This window comes from Bubalus bubalis, chromosome 3 (genome assembly GCF_019923935.1).
Source record: "Bubalus bubalis isolate 160015118507 breed Murrah chromosome 3, NDDB_SH_1, whole genome shotgun sequence".
Taxonomy (NCBI): domain Eukaryota; kingdom Metazoa; phylum Chordata; class Mammalia; order Artiodactyla; family Bovidae; genus Bubalus; species Bubalus bubalis.
The window spans coordinates 33,747,255-33,769,404 of NC_059159.1; the positions used below are offsets into that span (position 1 = coordinate 33,747,255).

A 22,150-nucleotide genomic window follows, 5' to 3' on the forward strand; every position below is an offset into this window, starting at 1 on the left:
GCACTCAGCTGGCCTTGCTTCCATACGTTTCTCTCCCTCCTGCCACAGTTGGCTGGCCTAAAATCAACTCCTAGATTCCCCTCTGCCAGACTAGTCACTGTATAATAATCCATTTCCATGGCTGGAGCAGGAGAAGGTTCTGGAAGGCCTGGTCTCAGGCACAGAGCCTTTCGTAGGAGTTGATTCCATTGGGAAATGCTGCCCCTCGACTGAAAGCTCCAGCCTCCCCAGAACTGCCCAGATGGTGGGGGGATGTAGACAGGTGCCAGTCCTGACCTGGACTGCAGTGCAGGTGAGGCATCTCCTCGGCTCCCGTGTGCTGGGCCCGCTGCTGGCATGGCCTTGTCCCCTCAGCAGCAGTGGCTCCCTGGATTCTGCCTCCCAGACTCCACCCTGGGTACAAGGGACACCACCTCCTCCTGTCCCAGAGAGACCGGGCTGGGACCCCGCTGGGCTCCGTGGCCCCAGGGCCTGAGCAGGCAGGAGCAGGAAACAGCAGCCCCTCGGGAAGCAGCGGGCCCAGCACCCTCCCGGCTCCACCCAGGGCTGTGTCACCAGAGGCTCTTCTCCAGACCACTCACACCCAGGCCCCACGCCGACCCCGACCCCTCCCTCGTCAGGTACCGGATCCTCAATGCCAGTGCCATCCCAGAGGGCCAGTTCATTGACAGCAAAAATGCTTCCGAGAAGCTTCTGAACTCCATCGACGTGGACCGGGAGCAGTATAGGTTCGGCCACACCAAGGTGAGCACAGGTGGGGCAGGGACGACCCCCACCCCAGGTAACCCCCAGCCAGTGGGGTTAAGCCCCAAACCCCCTTTTGAACTGTGGTGTTAGAGAAGACTCTTGAGAGTCCCTTGGACTGCAAGGAAATCCTACCAGTCAATTATAAAGGAAATCAGTCCTAAATATTCATTGGAAGGACTGATGCTGAAGCTGAAGCTCCAGTACTTTGGAACTTGATGTGAAGAAGTAACTCATTGAAAGAGACCCTGATGCTGGGAAAGATTGAAGGCAGGAGGAGAAGGGGATGACAGAGGATGAGATGGTTGGATGGCATCACCGACTCGATGGACATGAGTTTGAGCAGGCTCCTGGAGTTGGTGATGGAAAGGAAGGCCTGGCATGCTGCAGTCCATGGAATCTCAAAGAATTGGACACAACTGAGCAACTGAACTGAACTGGGCTGCTTGTGAGCTGATGGGAGGAAAGGTATCGCTTTCCCGTTCCGAGAAGCCTGACCATCCCTTGCCCAGAAGCCCAGGCCAAGAGAACTCTGTCCAGGAATAGGAAGCTCTCTCTATGCTGATTTTAAGTGTCTAGAGGCTTAATTGGAAGCCCCAGCCCCAGCCCCAGCAGCAATAGAAGAAATCAACAGGAGCAGAGAATGAGTGCCCCTAAAGGGGAGAAGGAACCCAAGAGATCAGAGAACACAGAATTCCAGGGACTGTGAGGTCCTGAGAAGAATTATAACCAATAAAAATGATCACTATTATTGAGCATGTGTGCACTGAGACCTGTGACATGCCTTCTATACACATTTTACCGAATCTTTCAGATCACCTGATGGTGCTAAGGGCGGTACTTACCTCATGGGATTATTGGGAGGCTCCCAGAGGACAAGAGACTTGTTCGAGATCACATGGAGAATGGGTGACAAAGGCCAGCTGCAAATCCTGGCCTGACTCCAAAGCTCCGTGTTCTGAAAGGGGCCAGGGGACCATCAACCCCATTAGGGAAAAGCCTGCAGCCCCCACGGGTGCCCTGCTTCCTGGGAACATCACAGGGGCAGAGGAAGCCCTGCAGGTGTGGGCAGTGCAGGGAGGGGCCCCGAGGGTGGGACCCACCTCCTCAGCTGGGCGGAGAGATTGGAAGATGAGGATGGGGAGGCAGAGGCATCCCTCCTGGTCTGCATCTGTGATTACATTTCTGTCCCATCCTTGCTTCCTTCACATGAACTCCATCAGAATCTGTTCGCTTGGGCCAGCGGGGCCTGGAACATACCTTGGAACAGGACACAGAGGGGCTCCTGCAGAGAACACAGCCTCCAAAAACAGAGTCCTGGGAGCCAGATGGCTGCTGGTCCCAAATCAGGGCTCTGAAGGCGAGGGCTGGTGCTAGACAGAGATAGCCCCCCTTGAGCATACAGGCTGAGGATGAAGCAGGGCCCATCTCTCCTTTCACACAGGTATTCTTCAAAGCTGGGCTCCTGGGCTTCTTGGAGGAGATGAGGGACGAAAAGCTGGTGACCCTGATGACACGCACGCAGGCTTTGTGCCGGGGCTACCTGATGCGGGTGGAGTTCAAGAAGATGATGGAGAGAAGGTGATGCAAGCCCTCGCCTCCCTGCCCTCCTCCCTGGAGCTGACCATCGCTTCGTGCTGTAGTCTTAAGATGTTCACTAATTTGTCCCACATTTACTGAGCCACGGTTCTGTGCTGGGGCCTCTGCTTGACACTGGGGAGGCAGAAATGATCCCTGGCCTCCAGGAGCCCGCAGAGGAGTGGGAAGCAGACACCTGCTAGGCTAGTTTTGTGGACGGATTGGGGGCTGGGGTTGGCATGAAAGGGCAGCAAAAAAGAAAGAGCTTTCCAAAGGAGGCTTTGCACGGCTGGAGGAAGGGTGGCCTGCGGGTTGCGAGGAGCAAAAGCAGGTCACTTGACTGGAGCAAGGAGAGGCTGGCAGTAGAGGTCCCCACCTGCCACCTTGAAGAGCCCAGGTTAAATCTCCCGCTTGATGGGGAGCCATGGAGGAGACGAGTGAGAGGATCAGATTTGTTTCAATAGCTCAGACAGGTCACCTGGGGGACTTTCCTGGAAAGCCAGTGGTTAAGACTCCACGCTTCCATTGCAGGAGGCACAGGTTTGATCCCTGTTCCAGGAAGTAAGATCCCACTTGCCACACGGCGTGGCCATAAAACAGAAAGCACACATATTCAAAGAGGTCACTGGCAGCCGCAAGAAGAGCAGGCCTGAAGGCACAAGAGGGGGAAGGCCAGGCTGTAGCAGAAGTCCGAATAGAAGATGACAGGACCTGAATTAGGAAGCAGATGATGGGGGAGAGAGGACGGAAGGGATTGAATGAAGCTTGAAGGGCCTTCGTCTTCAGTAATTCAACAGGAGGAACAGCAGCTCTGTGGGCCAGTCCTGTGTGGGGATTCCCTGGGACCCCTTCTCCCCAGTTCCCTGTACTCCCTGTCCTTCACTACCTCCCAGAGTTTGCTCAGACTGACAACCTTAGGGTGAGCATTTTTAGTAGGGTGGTGGAGGTGGAAACCAGGTGGATGGAACCTCTCTCACCTCCCAAATTTGCACATGCTGTTTCCTCTCCTCTTTGTTTGCAGAACAGACTCTGGAGCTCATGGGTTGGGTACAGCCAAGCTGCACCTCTTCCCACCTGACCGATAAGGGTGAAGGTCTTGGGCCCCACGGGGGCAGGGGAGTGGAGACTGCACCTTGCTGTGGTCCATTAACCCCAGTCCTAACAATACACAGGGACTCCATCTTCTGCATCCAGTACAACATCCGATCTTTTATGAACGTCAAGCACTGGCCCTGGATGAACCTGTTCTTCAAGATCAAGCCCCTGCTGAAGAGCGCGGAGGCCGAGAAGGAGATAGCCACCATGAAGGAAGACTTTGAGAGAGCCAAGGAAGAACTGGCCAGATCTGAGGCTCGCCGAAAGGAGCTGGAGGAGAAAATGGTGTCCCTGCTGCAGGAAAAGAATGACCTCCAGTTGCAGGTCCAGACTGTAAGTATCCCCCTGAGCCCAGGAGGATTCATCAGTTTATTCAAGCGATAGTGGTGCCACCCAGTGGGCTTGTGGGGTATTACATCACTACCCTGCTAGTAAAAGGAGGCCAGCCCGGGCTTGTGGACTCAATACACAGCAGAATACATCTGCAAAGTGAATTTCTGCTCACTTTATTTCTCCCTGTCTTCTACAGCAGAGTCAGATGTATTTTGCTGTGGGATGAGGGCGATGTGTCTGTCCTAATAAAAAATCTGTCAGTGATGTACCAAGTCTTTTTAAAAATCATGTAACTAAATCATTGGGAGTTTCCTGGTGGCCTAGTGGTTAGGATTCCAGGTTTTCACTGCCATGGCCTAGGTTCAATTCCTGGTCAGAGAACTAAGATCTTGTAGGCTGAGTGGTTCAGCCAAAAAATTTAAAGATAAAAACATTTTTAAAAATTAAAGATATGCATATTTTCAAAGATATAGGGAAAATGAAGCTGTATATCTAGTACATAACACTCTGGCAGCATAATGGCCTCATTTCACAGAGCCAAGACATTTAGTGTTTGCTCTTTTTAATAAACTCCCAATACATTTACCTTTTGCTTAAGTGCACAGTACCTCCTCCTCCCCTTTCACCTTCCCAAGCACAGTGAGCACAAGAACAAGTTTTGGAACCAGATATCTAGGTTTACATCCCAGATCCTCCACTTGGCAACTGTGTGACCTCAGGCAGGTGACTTATCTTCTTTGTGCCTTAGTTTTCTCAGCTGTGAAATGGGCACAGCAATAGCCCCTCACCTCTTAGGGTACCTGGGAGGCTCAGATGAGTTCATGCATGTAACACAGGACATGTTCAGTAAACACAGAAAGCTATTTTTGCTGGACTCTTTTCATCCATTACCTTGAAATGCGTGTCCAGTTCTCACAACACTGAGAAGTAAGTGAGGATATAATCTGTTTACATTTAACATAACATAATCAGCTAATCGTGGCCACTCCAAGAGACTCATTGCAGAACCTTCTGGGGAATGTACATATTTAATCACTTGTTTCTGTCTGTCTGGGGTTTTCTGTTCTGTGGCTTAAGGAAGCAGGCCTCAGGAGTCGTAGAAGCACTTTGCTATGGAGAGTTTCAAAAGGTGGTCAAGTTTGGGGAATATTAGCGTGTGAAAGCACAGAGTGGATGAGTTGATCTCAACTCGTGTAGGAGGAAGAGGGAGATGGCCGGGCGTCCAAATGTGACAAATTTGCAGAGGCTTTATGAATGCTACGTGTGCCTTTGCTTGAGAATTTCTATTAAGTAGATGACACCATTAGTGGCTAAAAAAAAAAGTATTTGGATGAATATACATGAGTATGTGCATGCATGTGTGCACACATGTGCACATATGTGTGTGTATATGTGTGTTTGTGGCAATGATCCATTCCTTGACTTGGGTCCAGATAATGGGCTTTTGGAGGGTAAAGCCCTTCCCTCTGGGGTTGGTCAAGAGGCTGATTAAAAGACAGCAGTCTGTAAATAACACGATCCTGCTGTATAACACAAGGAACTGTATTTAACATCCTGTGATAAACTATAATGGAAAAGAATATGAAAAAGAACGTGAATCTGTGTATAAATGAATCACTTGGCTGCACAGCAGAGACTAACACAACACTGTAAATCAACTATCCTTCAAAAAATAAATTAGAAAAAACAATGATCTGTGTGGGTTTTTTTTGTTTTTTTTTTTAGGAAACAGAAAACCTGATGGATGCTGAGGAGCGGTGTGAAGGACTCATCAAAAGCAAGATTCAGCTGGAGGCCAAAGTGAAGGAGCTGAACGAGAGGCTGGAAGAGGAGGAGGAGATGAATTCTGAACTGGTTGCCAAAAAGAGGAACCTGGAAGACAAATGCTCATCCCTCAAAAGAGACATTGATGACCTGGAGCTGACCCTGACCAAATTGGAGAAAGAGAAGCATGCCACAGAGAACAAGGTGGGCATCCCCACCCCTCCTCCCAGGAGGAGACAGGTGGGGAAGGAATTGCCCGGAAGTGGGAGGGGAATGAATCCACCTCCACCCTGTTCTTAAACCTGTGGGCTCTTCCCTTGCTCCTGCTACCTGCCTGGTCACACCACAAGCTTCTAGCTCCAACCCTTCCTCCACAAAGCAAGAGATCCTTCAGGAGAAGCACTTGGCACAGGGAAGCCAAGGAACATGCCCATAGAGCCAGGCAGATGATCGGGGAGGCAGGTAGTGAAAGAGGCAGAAAACTGGACCACACCAAGGCCTGGCAGGGAGGTTAGAGGTTCAGGGACCCTCATGCATTACTGGTAAAATGTAGACTAATGCAGCCTGTGGGAAAGCCATCTGGAAATTCTTAGCTGAGTTAAGAATCCATGCATCCTTCAATCCAGTGATTCTGCTTCTGGGTATACAGACCAAGGAGTTCTTCTGCCAGGTCCATAAGGGGACATGTATGAGGAGGCTCACGACAGCATTTCTTGTGGTGGGGGGATGGATGCTGGAGGCAGGATCAGGGTCCACCCGGGGGGATGGAGAGGTGAGATGTGGAGGAGACACAACAGGGTGTACACACAGCCATTTGGACAATGAGATGGATGTAAAAGACCTCATGCTGAGTGTGGGGACAAAGGAAGAAAATGAAACATATGGCATGAAACTGTTTATGTAGACTAAAATTACACGCACACAAAATAACACTTTACAAAAATACATGGAAAATACAGTCCATGATTCACATCATCTTTGTTGCCAGGGAGGTAGAGATGGCTCAAGGCAGTGTCGAATGGACAACTGGGTGTCAATAGGGAGGTGACAGGGAGGGGTAGGGACTGTGGCAACCTGGAGAGCACTTGCCCTGCCCCCAGGTGGCAGCCAGGACCCAGTACCAGCCAATTGTTGCCAGGTGGGGATGTGAACGCTGCATGGCCAGAGCTTCTGGTTTTCCTTGAGGAATCAGACATCCAGATTTTAGGTGAAATCTCATTTTTTTCCCCCAATGTTTACAACTTATTTAAAAGTTGTAAACTATTATGTGGCCAGATTTGGCCCACAGGTCAGGAATTAACAACCTCTGGTCTGGAAGAGTGCTGCACATGGGAAAATCTCAATTTAATGCTTTAAAGCTCCATGGTTGGTGCCCTTGCTCTGCTTCCTGACACAGGCGACTCCCCATTCTGGATTTTCTTGCGTAGCACCTCCTGCCTATTCCTCTTCCCCTTTCTGCTCATTCTAAGCCCTGGCCAGCTAATAAACAAATTCCCATGGATATAATCTGATGAGTATAGATTGATGTGTTGTTTTTTTGGAGGCAGCATGTTTGCATGGATAATGTCCTTCTGTGTACCATATGATGTCCTGTTTAAAAAAAATTATCCTAAAGGGCCCTGTGATAGGCCGGTGAGGACTGAAAAACACCAGAGGCTGCCAATTTCAGGATGATGCAGCCAACACAAGGGCACCTGCTGGAGAGGCAAAGAAGCAGTAACCAAAAAAGAGAAAGTCAAAGAAAAAAAATCAATAGCCTTTGCTGGGAGCTTCTGGTTTAATTGCTTGAACGGGTTTCAACTGGTGATATACTCCCTTAGGTAAAGAATCTTTCAGAAGAAATGGCAGCACTCGAAGAAAACATTTCCAAACTGACCAGAGAGAAGAAATCTCTGCAGGAAGCTCATCAGCATACACTGGATGATCTTCAGGTTGAAGAAGACAAAGTCAATGGTCTGATCAAAATAAACGCCAAGCTGGAGCAGCAAACAGATGACGTGAGGAGATTTCATTACTATGCCCTAACATTGACGACTCGCAGAAGCAAAGACAAGATGAGGTCTACACAGGAGGCAGGGGCTGAGGGTTCCGACTCTGGGGTCAGAATCTCTGAGTTCAGATCTCAGCCCCTTCCAAATAAATGTGGAATGCTGAGCAAGCCACTTAAACTGTGACGCCTCAGTTTCCACCTTGTGAAATGGGGATTCAGTTAGCTTTACCTCCAAGAGTTTTCATGGAAAGCTTAGCACACAGAGCGTGTTCAGTAAAATGTCAGCTGCTAATATCACCGCCACCATCATCATCACTATCATCCTCACCCTCAGCATCACCAGCACGATCACCATCACCACCATCATCACCCTCAGCATCACCAGAACCATCACTACCACCATCACCATTACCAACATCATCATCATCGCCACCATCATCACCATCGTCATCACTACCACCATCACCATCACCACCATCACCATCACCACCATCGTCATCACCATCGTCATCAGCACTATTATCCCATCACCACCATCATCACCCTCAGCATCACCAGCACCATCACTACCACCATCACCATTACCAACATCATCATCATCGCCACCATCATCACCATCGTCATCACTACCACCATCACCATCACCACCATCACCATCACCACCATCGTCATCACCATCGTCATCAGCACTATTATCCCATCACCACCATCATCACCCTCAGCATCACCAGCACCATCACTACCACCATCACCATTACCAACATCATCATCATCGCCACCATCATCACCATCGTCATCACTACCACCATCACCATCACCACCATCACCATCACCACCATCGTCATCACCATCGTCATCAGCACTATTATCCCATCACCACCATCATCACCCTCAGCATCACCAGCATCATCACTACCACCATCACCATTACCATCATCACCATTGTCATCACTACTACCATCACCACCATCACCATCACCACCATCGTCACCATCGTCATCACCGTCGTCATCAGCACTATTATCCCATCACCATCACTATCAGCATCACCATCAGCATCACCACCACCACCATTGTCATCACCATCACCACCATCACCACCATCACCACCATCACCATCACCATCGTCACCATCGTCATCACCATCGTCATCAGCACTATTATCCCATCACCACCATCATCACCCTCAGCATCACCAGCATCATCACTACCACCATCACCATTACCATCATCATGATCATCGCCACCATCATCACCATCGTCATCACTACCACCATCACCACCATCATCACCATCACCACCATCGTCACCATCGTCATCACCATCGTTATCAGCACTATTATCCCATCACCATCACTATCAGCATCAACATCAGCATCACCACCAGCATCACCACCACCACCATTGTCATCACCACCATCACCATCACCACCATCACCACCATCACCATCACCACCATCACCATCGTCACCATCGTCACCATCGTCATCACCATCATCAGCAGCACTATTATCCCATCACCATCACTATCAGCATCACCATCAGCATCATCACCATCACCACCATCACCATCACCACCATCACCATCGTCACCATCATCACCATCGTCATCACCATCGTCATCAGCACTATTATCCCATCACCATCACTTTCAGCATCACCATCAGCATCATCACCATCACCACCATCACCATCACTACCATCACCACCATCGTCATTACCATCGTCATCAGCACTATTATCCCATCACCATCAGCATCACTGTCATCACCACCATCACCATCACCACCATCACCATCACCACCATCATCACCATCACCACCATCACCATCACCACCATCATCACCATCAGCATCACCAGCACCATCACTACCACCATCACCATTACCATCATCACCATCGTCATCACTACCACCATCACCACCATCACCATCACCACCATCATCACCATCACCACCATCGTCACCATCGTCGTCACCATCGTCATCAGCACTATTATCCCATCACCATCACTATCAGCATCACCATCAGCATCATCACCACCACCACCATCACCATCAACACCATCACCACTATCATCACCATCATCATCACCACTATTATCCCCATCAGCACCACCATCATCACCAGCATCATCACCATCGGCAGCAGCATCACTATCATCATCATTATTAGCATCCACTTGTAGGTCCTTGGGTTCCAACAGCTTCAATCCTGTTCTAACTTTGTTAAAAATGAGTTCCATTGGTGGTCTGAAAAATTACCATCAACCCCCTCCCTACCCCCGCATCACGTTACACTTTTGTTCTTGATATAAGAGCCAGGTTTGAAGCTTTAATGTTTCACTGCCAATCGTGGCTAGAATGTTTCCAGATTGCTACAATTGTCCTGAGGCCAGAGCAGGTGTCCTCCCCAACAACTTCTTTCCCTCACCGCCCCCCACACACACATTCTTTGCCTAAATCTCCCCACAGCTGCCTGGTGCAGGCAGGGGAGAAGATTGACAGTATATAATCTAAACCTCCCCAGGCACAGCTGGGGCAGTGCCCTCTCACAGGTGCCCCGTTTGTTCTGTCTGGGTACGAGTGTGCATCCCCCAGCACCGTGTTTCCATCGAGGGGCATGGGATAGGCCAAATGGGCATCATCTGAAAGAGGCACTGGGCGGCCTCAGGGGGGACCCAGCCTTTGCCAGAGGACAGAAGAGGGAGGAGGCAGGGACCATGCTCCCTCCCGGGGCAGAGGTGAGGGCTCACAGCTGCAGGATCCCAAGGATACTGCCTTTGGCTAAGAGGCAAGCTCAACTCCCAGCACATCTCAACCCTCCCCCACCGTGTCTTCCCAGCTGGAGGGCTGCTTAGAGCAGGAGAAGAAACTGCGGGCTGACCTGGAGCGAGCAAAGAGGAAGCTGGAAGGAGACCTGAAGTTGTGCCAGGAGTCGATCATGGACCTGGAAAACAACAAGCAGCAAGTGGAGGAGAAGCTGCAGAAGTAGCTCTTTCATGTTCACCTCTGTGTTTGAGCCCAAAAGCTAACTTCTGCCTGTGAAGGGCTCATCATTTGGGTATTTTAAATATATATGCTTATCTATTTGCAGGAAGGATTTTGAAATCAGTCAGTTACAGACCAAAATTGAAGACGAACAAGTTCACAGTCTGCAGTTACAAAAGAAGATTAAAGAACTGCAGGTAACGTGTGGACACCTTCCCCACGAACTGGAAATCCCTGTATCAGGGACCCCTCCTTGCTCTTTCCCCTAGGTTTCTCTTTTTAAAGTTTTTATATATTTGGCTGCACTGGGTATTAGTTGCAGCAAATGACATCTTGTGTTGCATCGTGAGGGCTTAGTTCCCCCACAGCATGTGGGATCTTAGTTCCTGGACCAGGGATTGAACCTGAGTCCTCTGCATTGCAAGGCACATTCTTAACCATTGGACCCCCAAGGAAGTCTCATCCCCAGGTTTCTTTTGCTGCTTTTTTGTATTAGTCCTGTTGGAGCTGGAGAGAATCTCCTTCCATTTTTTTGAAGTTAATATTCAAATTGTTTAAGTTGCATATAAATAGATTTTCTTGAAGATAATTAAAATTACCCATAGACTAAATACTATTGATAAGGGTGCTCTAAGCACCGCCCCTAAGTCCAGGGTCCTTCCACCTTCTTAGAAATCCACTGCATCCTCTGGATCTTTTGTACACATGGATCTATGTACATAGACACAAAGAAAAATATACAGGAGATGCGTGCATGCACGCTAAGTCACTTCCGTCATGTCAACTCTTTGTAACTGCATAGACTGTAGCCTGCCAGGTTCCTATATCCATTGGATTCTCCAGGCAGAATACTGGAATGGATCTGCAATGGATTGCCATGCCCTCCTCCAGGGGATCTTCCTAAAAGGAACAAGAATATTAAATAAATATGTATATATATAAACTTCTACATAATATATATGTATATGGGGACTTCCCTAGCAGTCCAGTGGTTAGAAGTCAGTGCTTCTACTGCTGTGGGCCCATGTTTGATGCCTGGTCAGGGAACTAAGATTATCCAAGCCATGCAGCATGGACAAATATATATATACATACCAAAAAATATATACACTTAAAATATTATATAGAGACTATCATTATGGGAGTTGCTCTCTTCATGTAGCTGTCCATGGTAGACATGAGTGGATATCTTACTACTTTGTGGTCTCCTGGACCATGGGCTGATCTGATCATTCCCCTACTGATGGGCACTTAGATTGTGGCCAAGTTTTCTTCCAAGGATTTCATGTTATAATGTATTCTTGACTTTATGAAGCCCACCCCCAATCCTCCCCACCATGTCCTCCCCAAAGTGGGGCTGTTGCCCAACCCCCCATGACCTTCCTGACCCAGTGACCCTTCCAGGCCCGCACTGAAGAACTGGAGGAGGAGGTGGAAGCAGAACACACGCTCAGAGGCAAGATTGAGAAGCAGCGCACAGACCTCTCCCGGGAACTGGAGGAGATCAGCGAGCGGCTGGAAGAAGCCAGCGGGGCCACTTCGGTCCAGATCGAGATGAACAAGAAGCGGGAGGCTGAGTTCCAGAAACTGCGCCAGGACCTGGAGGAGGCCACTCTGCAGCATGAGGCCACGACGGCCACACTGAGGAAGAAGCACGCGGACAGTGTGGCCGAGCTGGGGGAGCAGATCGACAACCTGCAGAGGGTCAAGCAGAAGCTGGAGAAGGAGAAGAGTGAGCTGAAGATGGAGATTGATGACATGGCCAGTAACATCGAGACCATCTCCAAGTCAAAGGTATCTGATGCTTTTGCTCTCTGCAAAGGCGAGGCAGCATCCACCTGCTGGGTGAGCGGGTACAGTTCCATGCCTGCAACTCACTGCATGTTCTGAACAGTAACACTCTCTCCACTTCCATCTGCTCCTGGCTCCCCAAATTCATTCAGGTCACCAGAGCCCTGATCCAAAGATCTGCTACAACTCAAGATCTCATCATTCATCCAGTCTTTCCCAAATGCTTCCAATCCATCTCCCATTTTCTTATTTATTTATTTGTGTGTCCATGCCTGCTAAGTCACTTAAGTTGCATCTGACTCTTGTGACCCTATGGACTATAGTCTGCCAGGCTCCTCTGTCCATGGGATTCTCCAGGCAAGAATATTGGAGTGGGTTGCCATGTCCTCCTCCAGGGGATCTTCCCAACCCAGGCATCAAGCCCAGGTCTCTTACGTCTCCTGTAGGTGGGTTCTTTACTATGAGTGCCACCTGGGAAGCCCATTTTTTTATTTGCTTATTATTTATTTGGCTGTGTCAAGTCTTAGCTGTGACACACAAAGTCTTTTGTTGTGATGCTCAGACTCTCTAGTTGTAGCACAAGGGCTTAATTCCTCCACAGCATGTAAGAGCTTAGTTCCTGGACCAGGGATCAAACCCGAGTCCCCTCCATTGCAAGGCAGATTCTTCAAAGTGGCAACCCCACTTTGAAGCTAAACTATCAAATGATTTGATACTGGGAACCCAGGATCCATTTTTCCCATTCATGTTGGCTTTTTTTTTTTTTCCAAGAGTAATGTGGAAAGGATGTGCAGGACTGTGGAAGACCAGTTTAATGAGATCAAGGCCAAGGATGACCAACAGACACAGTTAATCCATGACCTGAACATGCAGAAGGCAAGGCTGCAGACCCAAAATGGTGAGGATGGGCAGGGCCCCAGGTTCCCACCGCACCATGGAAGAGGGTGGTCCAAACCCTGACGTGGGCCCACATCTGTTTGCCAGGGGAGCTGAGCCACCAAGTGGAAGAGAAGGCCGCTCTGATCTCACAGCTAACCAAAGGCAAGCAGGTCCTCACCCAGCAGCTGGAGGATCTTAAGAAGCAGCTGGAGGAAGAAACCAAGGTAAGGATGGAAGCCTCCATCTAGAAAGGTAGAGTCGGGTAGGACCTGAGAAGCCATGGAGCTGGTTGAGGGCAGTGCTGTGTCATGAAGTCTGATGCTGCTCCTCTCTTCCTTGTAGTAGGACAGGAACATGTTCTTGGAGGTTTTAGAACCTTGGCATTGGATCTCCTTCAGAGCTAGAAAATTCTACCAGGGTGCTCCATCCTCGGAGCCCCTATGTTCCCCAGTGGAGGGGCTGATAAACTCCCCTCCCCCACCACTGTACTAGCTGGGCCATCTCTGCATCTGTGCATCTTCCCACTCTGCCCAGCAATCATTCCACCCCCTTGAAATGCCCTCCTCTCTCTCCTCCATTACTCTTTGTGTATCACCAGCTACAACACCTACATTTAAGAACACCCTCCTCCAAAGGGCTGGGTGATTTGGGGGCACCCTTAGGACATTTGCATAAATGCAAACACCATCATCACGTTCTTGATGTCAATATCAAGATATATATAATTCATATCCCCCAACTAATCTCTCAACTCCTCAGATCAGATCAGTCGCTCAGTCGTGTCCGACTCTTTGCAACCCCATGAATCGCAGCACGCCAGGCCTCCATGTCCATCACCAACTCCCGGAGTTCACTCAAACTCACGTCCATCGAGTCAGTGATGCCATCCAGCCATCTCATCCTCTGTCATCCCCTTCTCCTCCTGCCCCCAATCCCTCCCAGCATCAGAGTCTTTTCCAATGAGTCAACTCTTCACATGAGGTGGCCAAAGTACTGGAGTTTCAGCTTTAGCATCAGTCAAGAAATCCCAGGGCTGATCTCCTTCAGAATGGACTGGTTGGATCTCCCTGCAGTCCAAGGGACTCTCAAGAGTCTTCTCCAACACCACACTTCAAAAGCATCAATTCTTCGGTGCTCAGCCTTCTTCACAGTCCAACTCTCACATCCATACATGACCACAGGAAAAACCACAGCCTTGACTAGACGAACCTTTGTTGGCAAAGTAATGTCTCTGCTTTTCAATATGCTATCTAGGTTGGTCATAACTTTCCTTCCAAGGAGTAAGCGTCTTTTAACTTCATGGCTGCAGTCACCATCTGTAGTGATTTTGGAGCCCAGAAAAATAAAGTCTGACACTGTTTCCACTGTTTCCCCATCTATTTCCCATGAAGTGGTGGGACCAGATGCCATGATCTTCGTTTTCTGAATGTTGAGCTTTAAGCCAACTTTTTCACTCTCCACTTTCACTTTCATCAAGAGGCTTTTTAGTTCCTCTTCACTTTCTGCCATAAGGCTGGTGTCATCTGCATATCTGAGGTTATTGATATTTCTCCCGGCAATCTTTATTCCAGTTTGTGTTTCTTCCAGTCCAGCGTTTCTCATGATGTACTCTGCATATAAGTTAAATAAACAGGGTGACAATATACAGCCTTGACGTACTCCCTTTCCTATTTGGAACCAGTCTGTTGTTCCATGTCCAGTTCTAACTGTTGCTTCCTGACCTGCATACAGATTTCTCAAGAGGCAGGTCAGGTGGTCTGGTATTCCCATCTCTTTCAGAATTTTCCACAGTTTATTGTGATCCACACAGTCAAAGGCTTTGGCATAGTCAATAAAGCAGAAATAGATGTTTTTCTGGAACTCTCTTGCTTTTTCCATGATCCAGCAGATGTTGGCAATTTGATCTCTAGTTCCTCTGCCTTTTCTAAAACCAGCTTGAACATCAGGAAGTTCACGGTTCACGTATTGCTGAAGCCTGGCTTGCGCATTGCTTTACTAGCGTGTGAGATGAGTGCAATTGTGCGGTAGTTTGAGCATTCTTTGGAATTGCCTTTCTTTGGGATTGGAATGAAAACTGACCTTTTCCAGTCCTGTGGCCACTGCTGAGTTTTCCAAATTTGCTGGCATATTGAGTGCAGCACTTTTACAGCATCATCTTTCAGGATTTGGAATAGCTCAACTGGAATTCCATCACCTCCACTAGCTTTATTCATAGTGTCAACTCCTAGAGGGCAAGAATGATTTTTCCCCACTGTAGTAGTTAACAGTAGTTACAGCACACAGTAGAACAGTGCACACAGTAGGCGCTTAGTAAATGTTGTCGATGTGTGTTCGAGAACTAAAACAGAAAACCAAGAGTGCCCAAAACTGCATATATGTAGTTCTGGGGTTGCCATGTGCCAGCTAAAACTTACAGGGCGCTCTTCTGGAATTCAGCAAACTCCATCTGCCTCTCCTAAAAAAACAAGAAAAGTGCTGTGTTTGTCTCCCATCTTTCTAGTATATGGTTGAGGTCCCTGGGGGACTTGCGGGACAGAGGGAGTGGAGAGAATCAGAGCCTGAGAAGGCCCCTTCCAGGAGCAGGGCTGTCCTTTGGCCAGGATACAGAAGGAGTTAAGCTTTCCTTTCTGGGAAAGTTTGTTGTTTATTTGTGTCTTTGTTGTTGTTGTTCAGCTGCTAAGTCGTGTCCTACTCTCTGAGACCCCATGGACTGTAGTCCATCAGGCTCCACTGTCCATGGGGTTCTCCTGGCAAGAATACTGGAGTGGTTGCCATTTCCTTCTCCAATTTGTGCCTTTAAAAGTATGCAAATATATGAGTTATTGCACTGGGCCAACCAGAAAGTGTGCTGTGACCATTATGATGAGAGCACCAGTTTCCTCCCGACCAGGTAGAAGTGAGTGATGGAGGCCTCAGACATGTCCCCCTTCTGCTTGGGAAGCAGTGGCAGAGCTGTGGAAACCACACAGTTCATGTCAGAATTCCCGGGTGGGGTCACAGCCCACTGATGACACCAGAATACACTTTTGGGGTTTTCATGGTCACAGTATTCTGAAAGACTGCATTAAGTGGTGAGAAGATCAGTCCCTTTCTGATTACCCTCCAATTATTCTGATTAAATAAGAAAAAGGTCTCAATTTGGATGTTGTTTAGTCACTGAGTCGTGTCTGACTACTTTGTGACCCCATGTGACCCCACCAGGCTGGTTAGTAGTCCATGGAATTTCCCGGGCAAAAATACTGGAGGGGGTTGCCATTTCCTCTTCCAGGGGATCTTCCCGACTCAAGGACCAAACCCAAGTCTCCTGCATTGGCAGGCGGGTTCTTTACCCCTGAACTAGGAGGGAAGCCCCTCAGTTTGGATACCATCTTTCTAAAACTGGTGCATCCTCCTCACCAAAACACAAGAGCATAGGACTAGGAGACAGGGTCACAGCTGCAAATTACTCAGCTAGAAGGTGGTAACACTGTCTTACCTCCATTGCATTTATTCGGTTACCTTCTGTTTACCGCAAGTGTTAATGGTTTTCCACTTAAATATAATAGGCTACTTTTTAAAAAGTGAAGTAAAACAGGAGCTATGCTGCTCCAGCGAAGTTTGTGAAGGCAGCAAGTGAATGATTCATGTTGGGAAACGCTGGTTGAAACAAAATTACTTACACTGGAAAATGACCAAACGGTTTTACAATTTGCCACCACGGTGATTCCGCAGGCCAAGAGCGCCCTGGCCCACGCCCTGCAGTCAGCCCGCCATGACTGCGACCTGCTGCGGGAACAGTACAAGGAGGAGCAGGAGGGCAAGGCCGAGCTGCAGAGGGCGCTGTCCAAGGCCAACAGCGAGGTGGCCCAGTGGAGGACCAAGTACGAGACGGACGCCATCCAGCGCATGGAGGAGCTGGAGGAGGCCAAGTAGGGGCTCCCAGGTTACGCTAGGACAGACGACCTTAAGACACAAGAAGAGACAGGGGACAGGCCCTGTCTTCCTCCCTAGGCCTTCAAGTTTTCCTAAGCACACAGACCGGGTCTCCATGCCCTTCCCCCTCGGTCCTGTCCATTCATTCCACCTGGTCCCCTTGGCACCTCCTAGGTGACTGCTTTGCCACCAAACATTTTGGGATTCTTCAGGTGATACTTAGATCCTATCCAATCATCAAACTCTAGCCCTTGGTCTTATCAAATTCCAGTCCTTTATAGATGGCTCCATTCCCTCCTTATCTGACAGTTACTTCTGAAAGAGTCCACCTTTCCCAGCAACAGTAGGTCTGATCCTCTTAGGAAAAAACTGGCCCAGAGGCTCCAGGAAGCAGAGGAAAACACAGAGGCTGCGAGCTCCAAGTGCGCATCCTTGGAGAAAACCAAGCAGAGGCTCCAGGGAGAGGTGGATGATCTGATGCTGGATTTGGAGCGGGCCAACACCGCCTGCGCTGGCCTGGACAAGAAGCAGAGGAACTTCGATAAGGTCCTTCCCCAACACTCGATGCAAGAGATGTGTGAATGCACACAGCTTCGGGGTAGGGGGAGGTGCACAGAGCATCAAGTCCGGAGTGGAGAACTTGGGGCTTTGCACTGTCTCTTGATTTTGTGATGGTCCCTCCGAAAGGAATTTTATTTTTCATCAAAGTTAATGCAGATTACTTTGAGACCAGCATGTCTTTCAGAATACAGCAGATCTCTGTAGAGATATCAGAGTTTGGAACCCCTGAGTTTGGGGAATCCCCTGTTTCTTTGGTCTCTAAAGATGGGAGGGTCCCACTTTGGCATCGCTGACACAACTCACTGTTAACATGACTCAGTTCCTGGCCTTCTCGGCTCTTCACGGGTCCCTCTGTCACTTCCTAGATCATCTCAGAGTGGAAACAAAAACTAGATGAGAGTCAAGCTGAGTTGGAAGCAGCTCAGAAAGAGTCCAGGTCTCATAGTACTGAAGTCTTCAAGATGCGCAATGCCTATGAGGAAGTGGTGGATCAGTTAGAGACACTGAGACGGGAGAATAAAAATCTGCAAGGTGAGCACTGCCCATCACAGGGGTAAGACAGCCCCCAGCTCTCTCCCCCCACTCACAGGGGTGTGACAGTCCCCCCCTCCTCTTCCAGCCACCTCTCCCCCACTTAGCCACAGCTACCTCCTTCTCACTGCCCCACAAAATCCTCACACCTACTCCGTGAGCCCAAGACCCAGACTCTACCAATGGAAGGCATAGTGGCAGCCAAGCCTCATTCTCAAGAGCAGAGGGCTCGTGGGCTGCCAAACTCCTACACTGCTAGAGAACAGATCTTCCGTGGATTCTGTCTCTACGTGGCTTTGTGTCCTCGGGTCTGACACTAAATCCCTTAGGGTCTCAGACTCCTGATCTACAAAATTAGACCAGACCCAATGCGCTGGAGAGCCCCTTCTATTTCCGAGACTGTGATTCTATGCACACTCTCCATGATTTCCTCCCTGGTCCTCTCTGAGACCATTTTGTAGACCGTGTGAAGGTGCAGGGTCACAGTGTCCAGCTGTTCCTCCTTCTGCCCCTCCAGGTGAGGCCACACACCTGTGTCTTACCGACACCTCCCCCGAAAGGCTACATTGTATTTGTTCTTTCCTGTGTAAATGTCATGAATGAATTGCCAGTCCCTCAGTTCCCTGCCAAAATTTGATCCTGTGCGATCAAACAGAACCTGTGGAAATAGCCTAAATCAAGCCTGTCCTTTGCAGAAGAGATTTCCGACTTAACCATGCAGATTGCAGAAACAAACAAGAATCTTCAGGAAGTGGAGAAGACCAAGAAGCAGGTGGAGCAAGAAAAGTCAGACCTCCAGGCTGCCCTAGAAGAGGTGGAGGTAAGTGCCTGGGATGTGATGGAGAAGCACAGAGCACCGCGGAAGGGGAACTAGTCCATCTCCCTGGGCACCCTTCCTGCCAGGAGGTACTGGAGCTTTGCTGGAAAGAACATTCAGCTGCCCCCACCCCACGGTGGGGGTGGGGAGGGCAGCTGTGTCCTGCTGCTTCATCTCCTCCAAGTCCTCCAGTCCATCGTATAATATTTTCCCTATTGAATAAATAAACCTGTCTTTATGTCCTCAACATCTCAGAAAGCAAGAACTCCATCACCAAACATCCTGAAAGCCAGCTCCGAATGCCTTAGCTTCAGCAAAGAGCTATGCACAGTCATATTTGGCCACTGGGAATTCCATGTGGCCCAAAGAGTGCAATGTCCTGATTTAATCATCCACGGTGGCCAGTGCGGGACAGATGGTTGAGATGTTTCTAGGGAAATTTCCACGACTCAGGGTAACAGGAGAGCAATTTCTCTTTCTCTGTCTTTTTACAGACAAGATAGGCTCCTGATTTATGGTCACTATTTTTTTTTTACAAAGACACAGTAATCAAATTTTTACTAATTCAAAGCGATGCTCTGTCCTCAAGACATAAGGCTGTTTGTTTATAACAAAGTTGCAGCTGTAGTTTCAGCACTAGTCACAACTTGAGAGCGAACCGTTTGACCTCTTTGAGCATTGTTCTAGTATTTGTAAAACGAGCGTAACAGCACCCATTTTATCAAGATGGGGATGAAAAACCTCATTCCAGAAGGTGGCTGCCCAGCACTCCCAGTCTCTCCTTTGCTTTTATCAGGGTTCCTTGGAGCATGAAGAGAGCAAGATTTTGCGTGTCCAGCTAGAGCTGAACCAGGTGAAATCCGAACTCGACCGCAGGCTCACAGAGAAGGATGAAGAAATCGAGCAGCTGAAAAGAAGCAGTCAGCGGGCGGCGGAGGCCATGCAGAGCGTACTGGATGCTGAGATCCGGAGCAGGAATGATGCTCTGCGGCTGAAGAAGAAGATGGAGGGAGACCTCAACGAGATGGAGATTCAGCTGGGCCACTCCAATCGCCAGATGGCCGAGACCCAGAAACACCTGCGCTCAGTCCAGGGCCAGCTCAAGGTGAGTGGGCGGCCCACGGGGGACCTGGCGGGACCTCAGCCTGCCCTGGGCTCCCATCTCACCCCTGGCTTCCCTGTGAAGGACTCCCAGCTGCACCTGGATGATGCCCTGAGGAGCAACGAGGACCTCAAGGAGCAGCTGGCCATGGTGGAGCGCAGGAACGGCCTCTTGCAGGAGGAGCTGGAGGAGATGAAGGTGGCCTTAGAGCAGACAGAGCGGGCCCGCAAACTGTCAGGGCAGGAACTGCTGGATGCCAGCGACCGCGTGCAGCTTCTTCACTCCCAGGTGAGTCTGTTCTTGCTGCACTCAGGGTCCACCCTGGGGGTCAGGCGGGATCCAGGCTCTGTGGGATGGAGTTTCCACCACTCCTCCCAGGGTAGTGGTCAAGACCAACTTTCATTAAGCTTAGTTCTTGGGATAACATTGTCTCTAGATGGAAGATGGCTGAGCTTTCCTTTATCCGAAGATAAAGAAGGATGAATTATTGCATAAAGGGGCTGGAGAAGGCTGCACAGATGCAGTAACATTTAAGCTGCAAGCTTAGATAATTAGGGCTTCCGTGTGGATCAGACAGTAAAATATCTGCCTGCAATGCGGGAGACCTGGGTTCAATCCCTCGGTCAGGAAGATCCCCCAGAGAAGAGAATGGCAACCCACTCCAGTATTCTTGCCTGGAGAAGTCAATGGACAGAGGAGCCTGGTGGCTATGGTTCATGGGATTACAAAGAGTCAGACATGACTGAGCAACTAGCACATACACACACTTAGATAATTAGGGTCGTCTTTTGAAATTTTTTTTTAAGAAAGTTACAAAATTCCTTGTTTTATTTATTTATTTTTGGCCATCCCACATGGCATGTGGGTTCTTGGTTCCCCAAGAAAGTGAAAGTTAAAGTCACTCAGTTGTGTCCCACTCTTTGCCACCCAATGGACTATGCAGTCCATTGAATTCTCCAGGCCAGAATACTGGAGTGGGTAGCCATTCTCTTCTCCAGGAGATCTTAAACCAACCCAGGGATGGAACCCAGGTCTCACACATGGCAGGCAGATTCTTTACCAGTTAAGCCACCAGGGAAGCCCCAACCAGGGATCAAACCCTTGCCCCCTGCAGTGGAAGCTGAAAGCCCTAATCATTGGACCATCAGGGAATTCCAAAAAAAATTCCTTGCTTTAAAAACTAGAGAATACAAGCCAAAACACAGAAAAATACCAACCATATTGTTAGCATTTGGGGATTCTAGACTCTTGTTTCTATACATAAATATGATTTTTTTAGTAAATGTCATCAGTCTTTTTGTGACTTTTTTTTTTCATTTAACAATGTCATAAGCACATTTCTATATTTTAAAATAATTTTCCATGATACAGTTTTTTTAATGGCAGAAAAGGAGTCCATTTTAGTTGTGTATTACGACACTTTTATATAATCAGTCTTCTATGATTTGGTATTTTTAGATTGCTCCCAATAAAAGTTTTTATGATTAGAAGATTACTATGACAAATTCTTCATGTACATCCATGATTACTATTTCCTTAATAGTCCTAGAAGTAAATAAACTCCTGGAAGCCCAATTTCATGGTCAAAACAGTAAAAGCATTTATATGCTATAAATTGCTCTTTAACAAAGTTGTCCCAATTTTTATTCCTATTGGGAAAATATGTGAGAGTGCTTAGCAATTATTTGTTTTAATCTTCACTAATGTTTATGCTTGAAAATGCCTCACTTTAAAATTTCATATTTCTTTGATTACTAATGAGGTAGAACATTTTGTCATATTTGTTGGTTATTTGTATTTCATCTGGTGTGTCTTAGCTATTTGTACTTTTGCCCTTTTTTCTTAATGGTTTATCTTATTTACATATTAAGGAAGGAGATATTTTTTCAGCAGTGCGCATTGCAAATGCTTTCTCATTTGTCATCACATTTACAACCCTATGTATAATGTTTGGATAATCAGAATTATTTTTCATTTCATATAGTGAAATCAACCATTTCCTTGTTCCAACACCATTAATTAAATAATCTATGCTATGCTAAGTCACCCATAGACAGTAGCCC

General features: G+C 48.4%; 1 protein-coding gene across 1 annotated transcript in view; it reads left to right on the top strand.

Annotated features, from left to right (window-relative positions):
- Positions 1 to 22,150, top strand: part of LOC102390996 (myosin-13) — a 51,037-nt gene that overhangs the window by 23,453 nt on the left and 5,434 nt on the right. The window contains exons 18-33 of the mRNA XM_025280553.3: positions 621 to 744; positions 2,189 to 2,325; positions 3,495 to 3,750; positions 5,476 to 5,718; positions 7,335 to 7,511; positions 10,349 to 10,494; positions 10,601 to 10,691; positions 11,899 to 12,288; positions 13,057 to 13,183; positions 13,270 to 13,388; positions 16,876 to 17,072; positions 17,439 to 17,622; positions 18,003 to 18,168; positions 18,864 to 18,988; positions 19,782 to 20,090; positions 20,172 to 20,375. Coding sequence (XP_025136338.3) covers positions 621 to 744; positions 2,189 to 2,325; positions 3,495 to 3,750; positions 5,476 to 5,718; positions 7,335 to 7,511; positions 10,349 to 10,494; positions 10,601 to 10,691; positions 11,899 to 12,288; positions 13,057 to 13,183; positions 13,270 to 13,388; positions 16,876 to 17,072; positions 17,439 to 17,622; positions 18,003 to 18,168; positions 18,864 to 18,988; positions 19,782 to 20,090; positions 20,172 to 20,375 — 2,995 coding nt within the window. The remainder of the gene's footprint in view (positions 1 to 620; positions 745 to 2,188; positions 2,326 to 3,494; positions 3,751 to 5,475; positions 5,719 to 7,334; positions 7,512 to 10,348; positions 10,495 to 10,600; positions 10,692 to 11,898; positions 12,289 to 13,056; positions 13,184 to 13,269; positions 13,389 to 16,875; positions 17,073 to 17,438; positions 17,623 to 18,002; positions 18,169 to 18,863; positions 18,989 to 19,781; positions 20,091 to 20,171; positions 20,376 to 22,150) is intronic.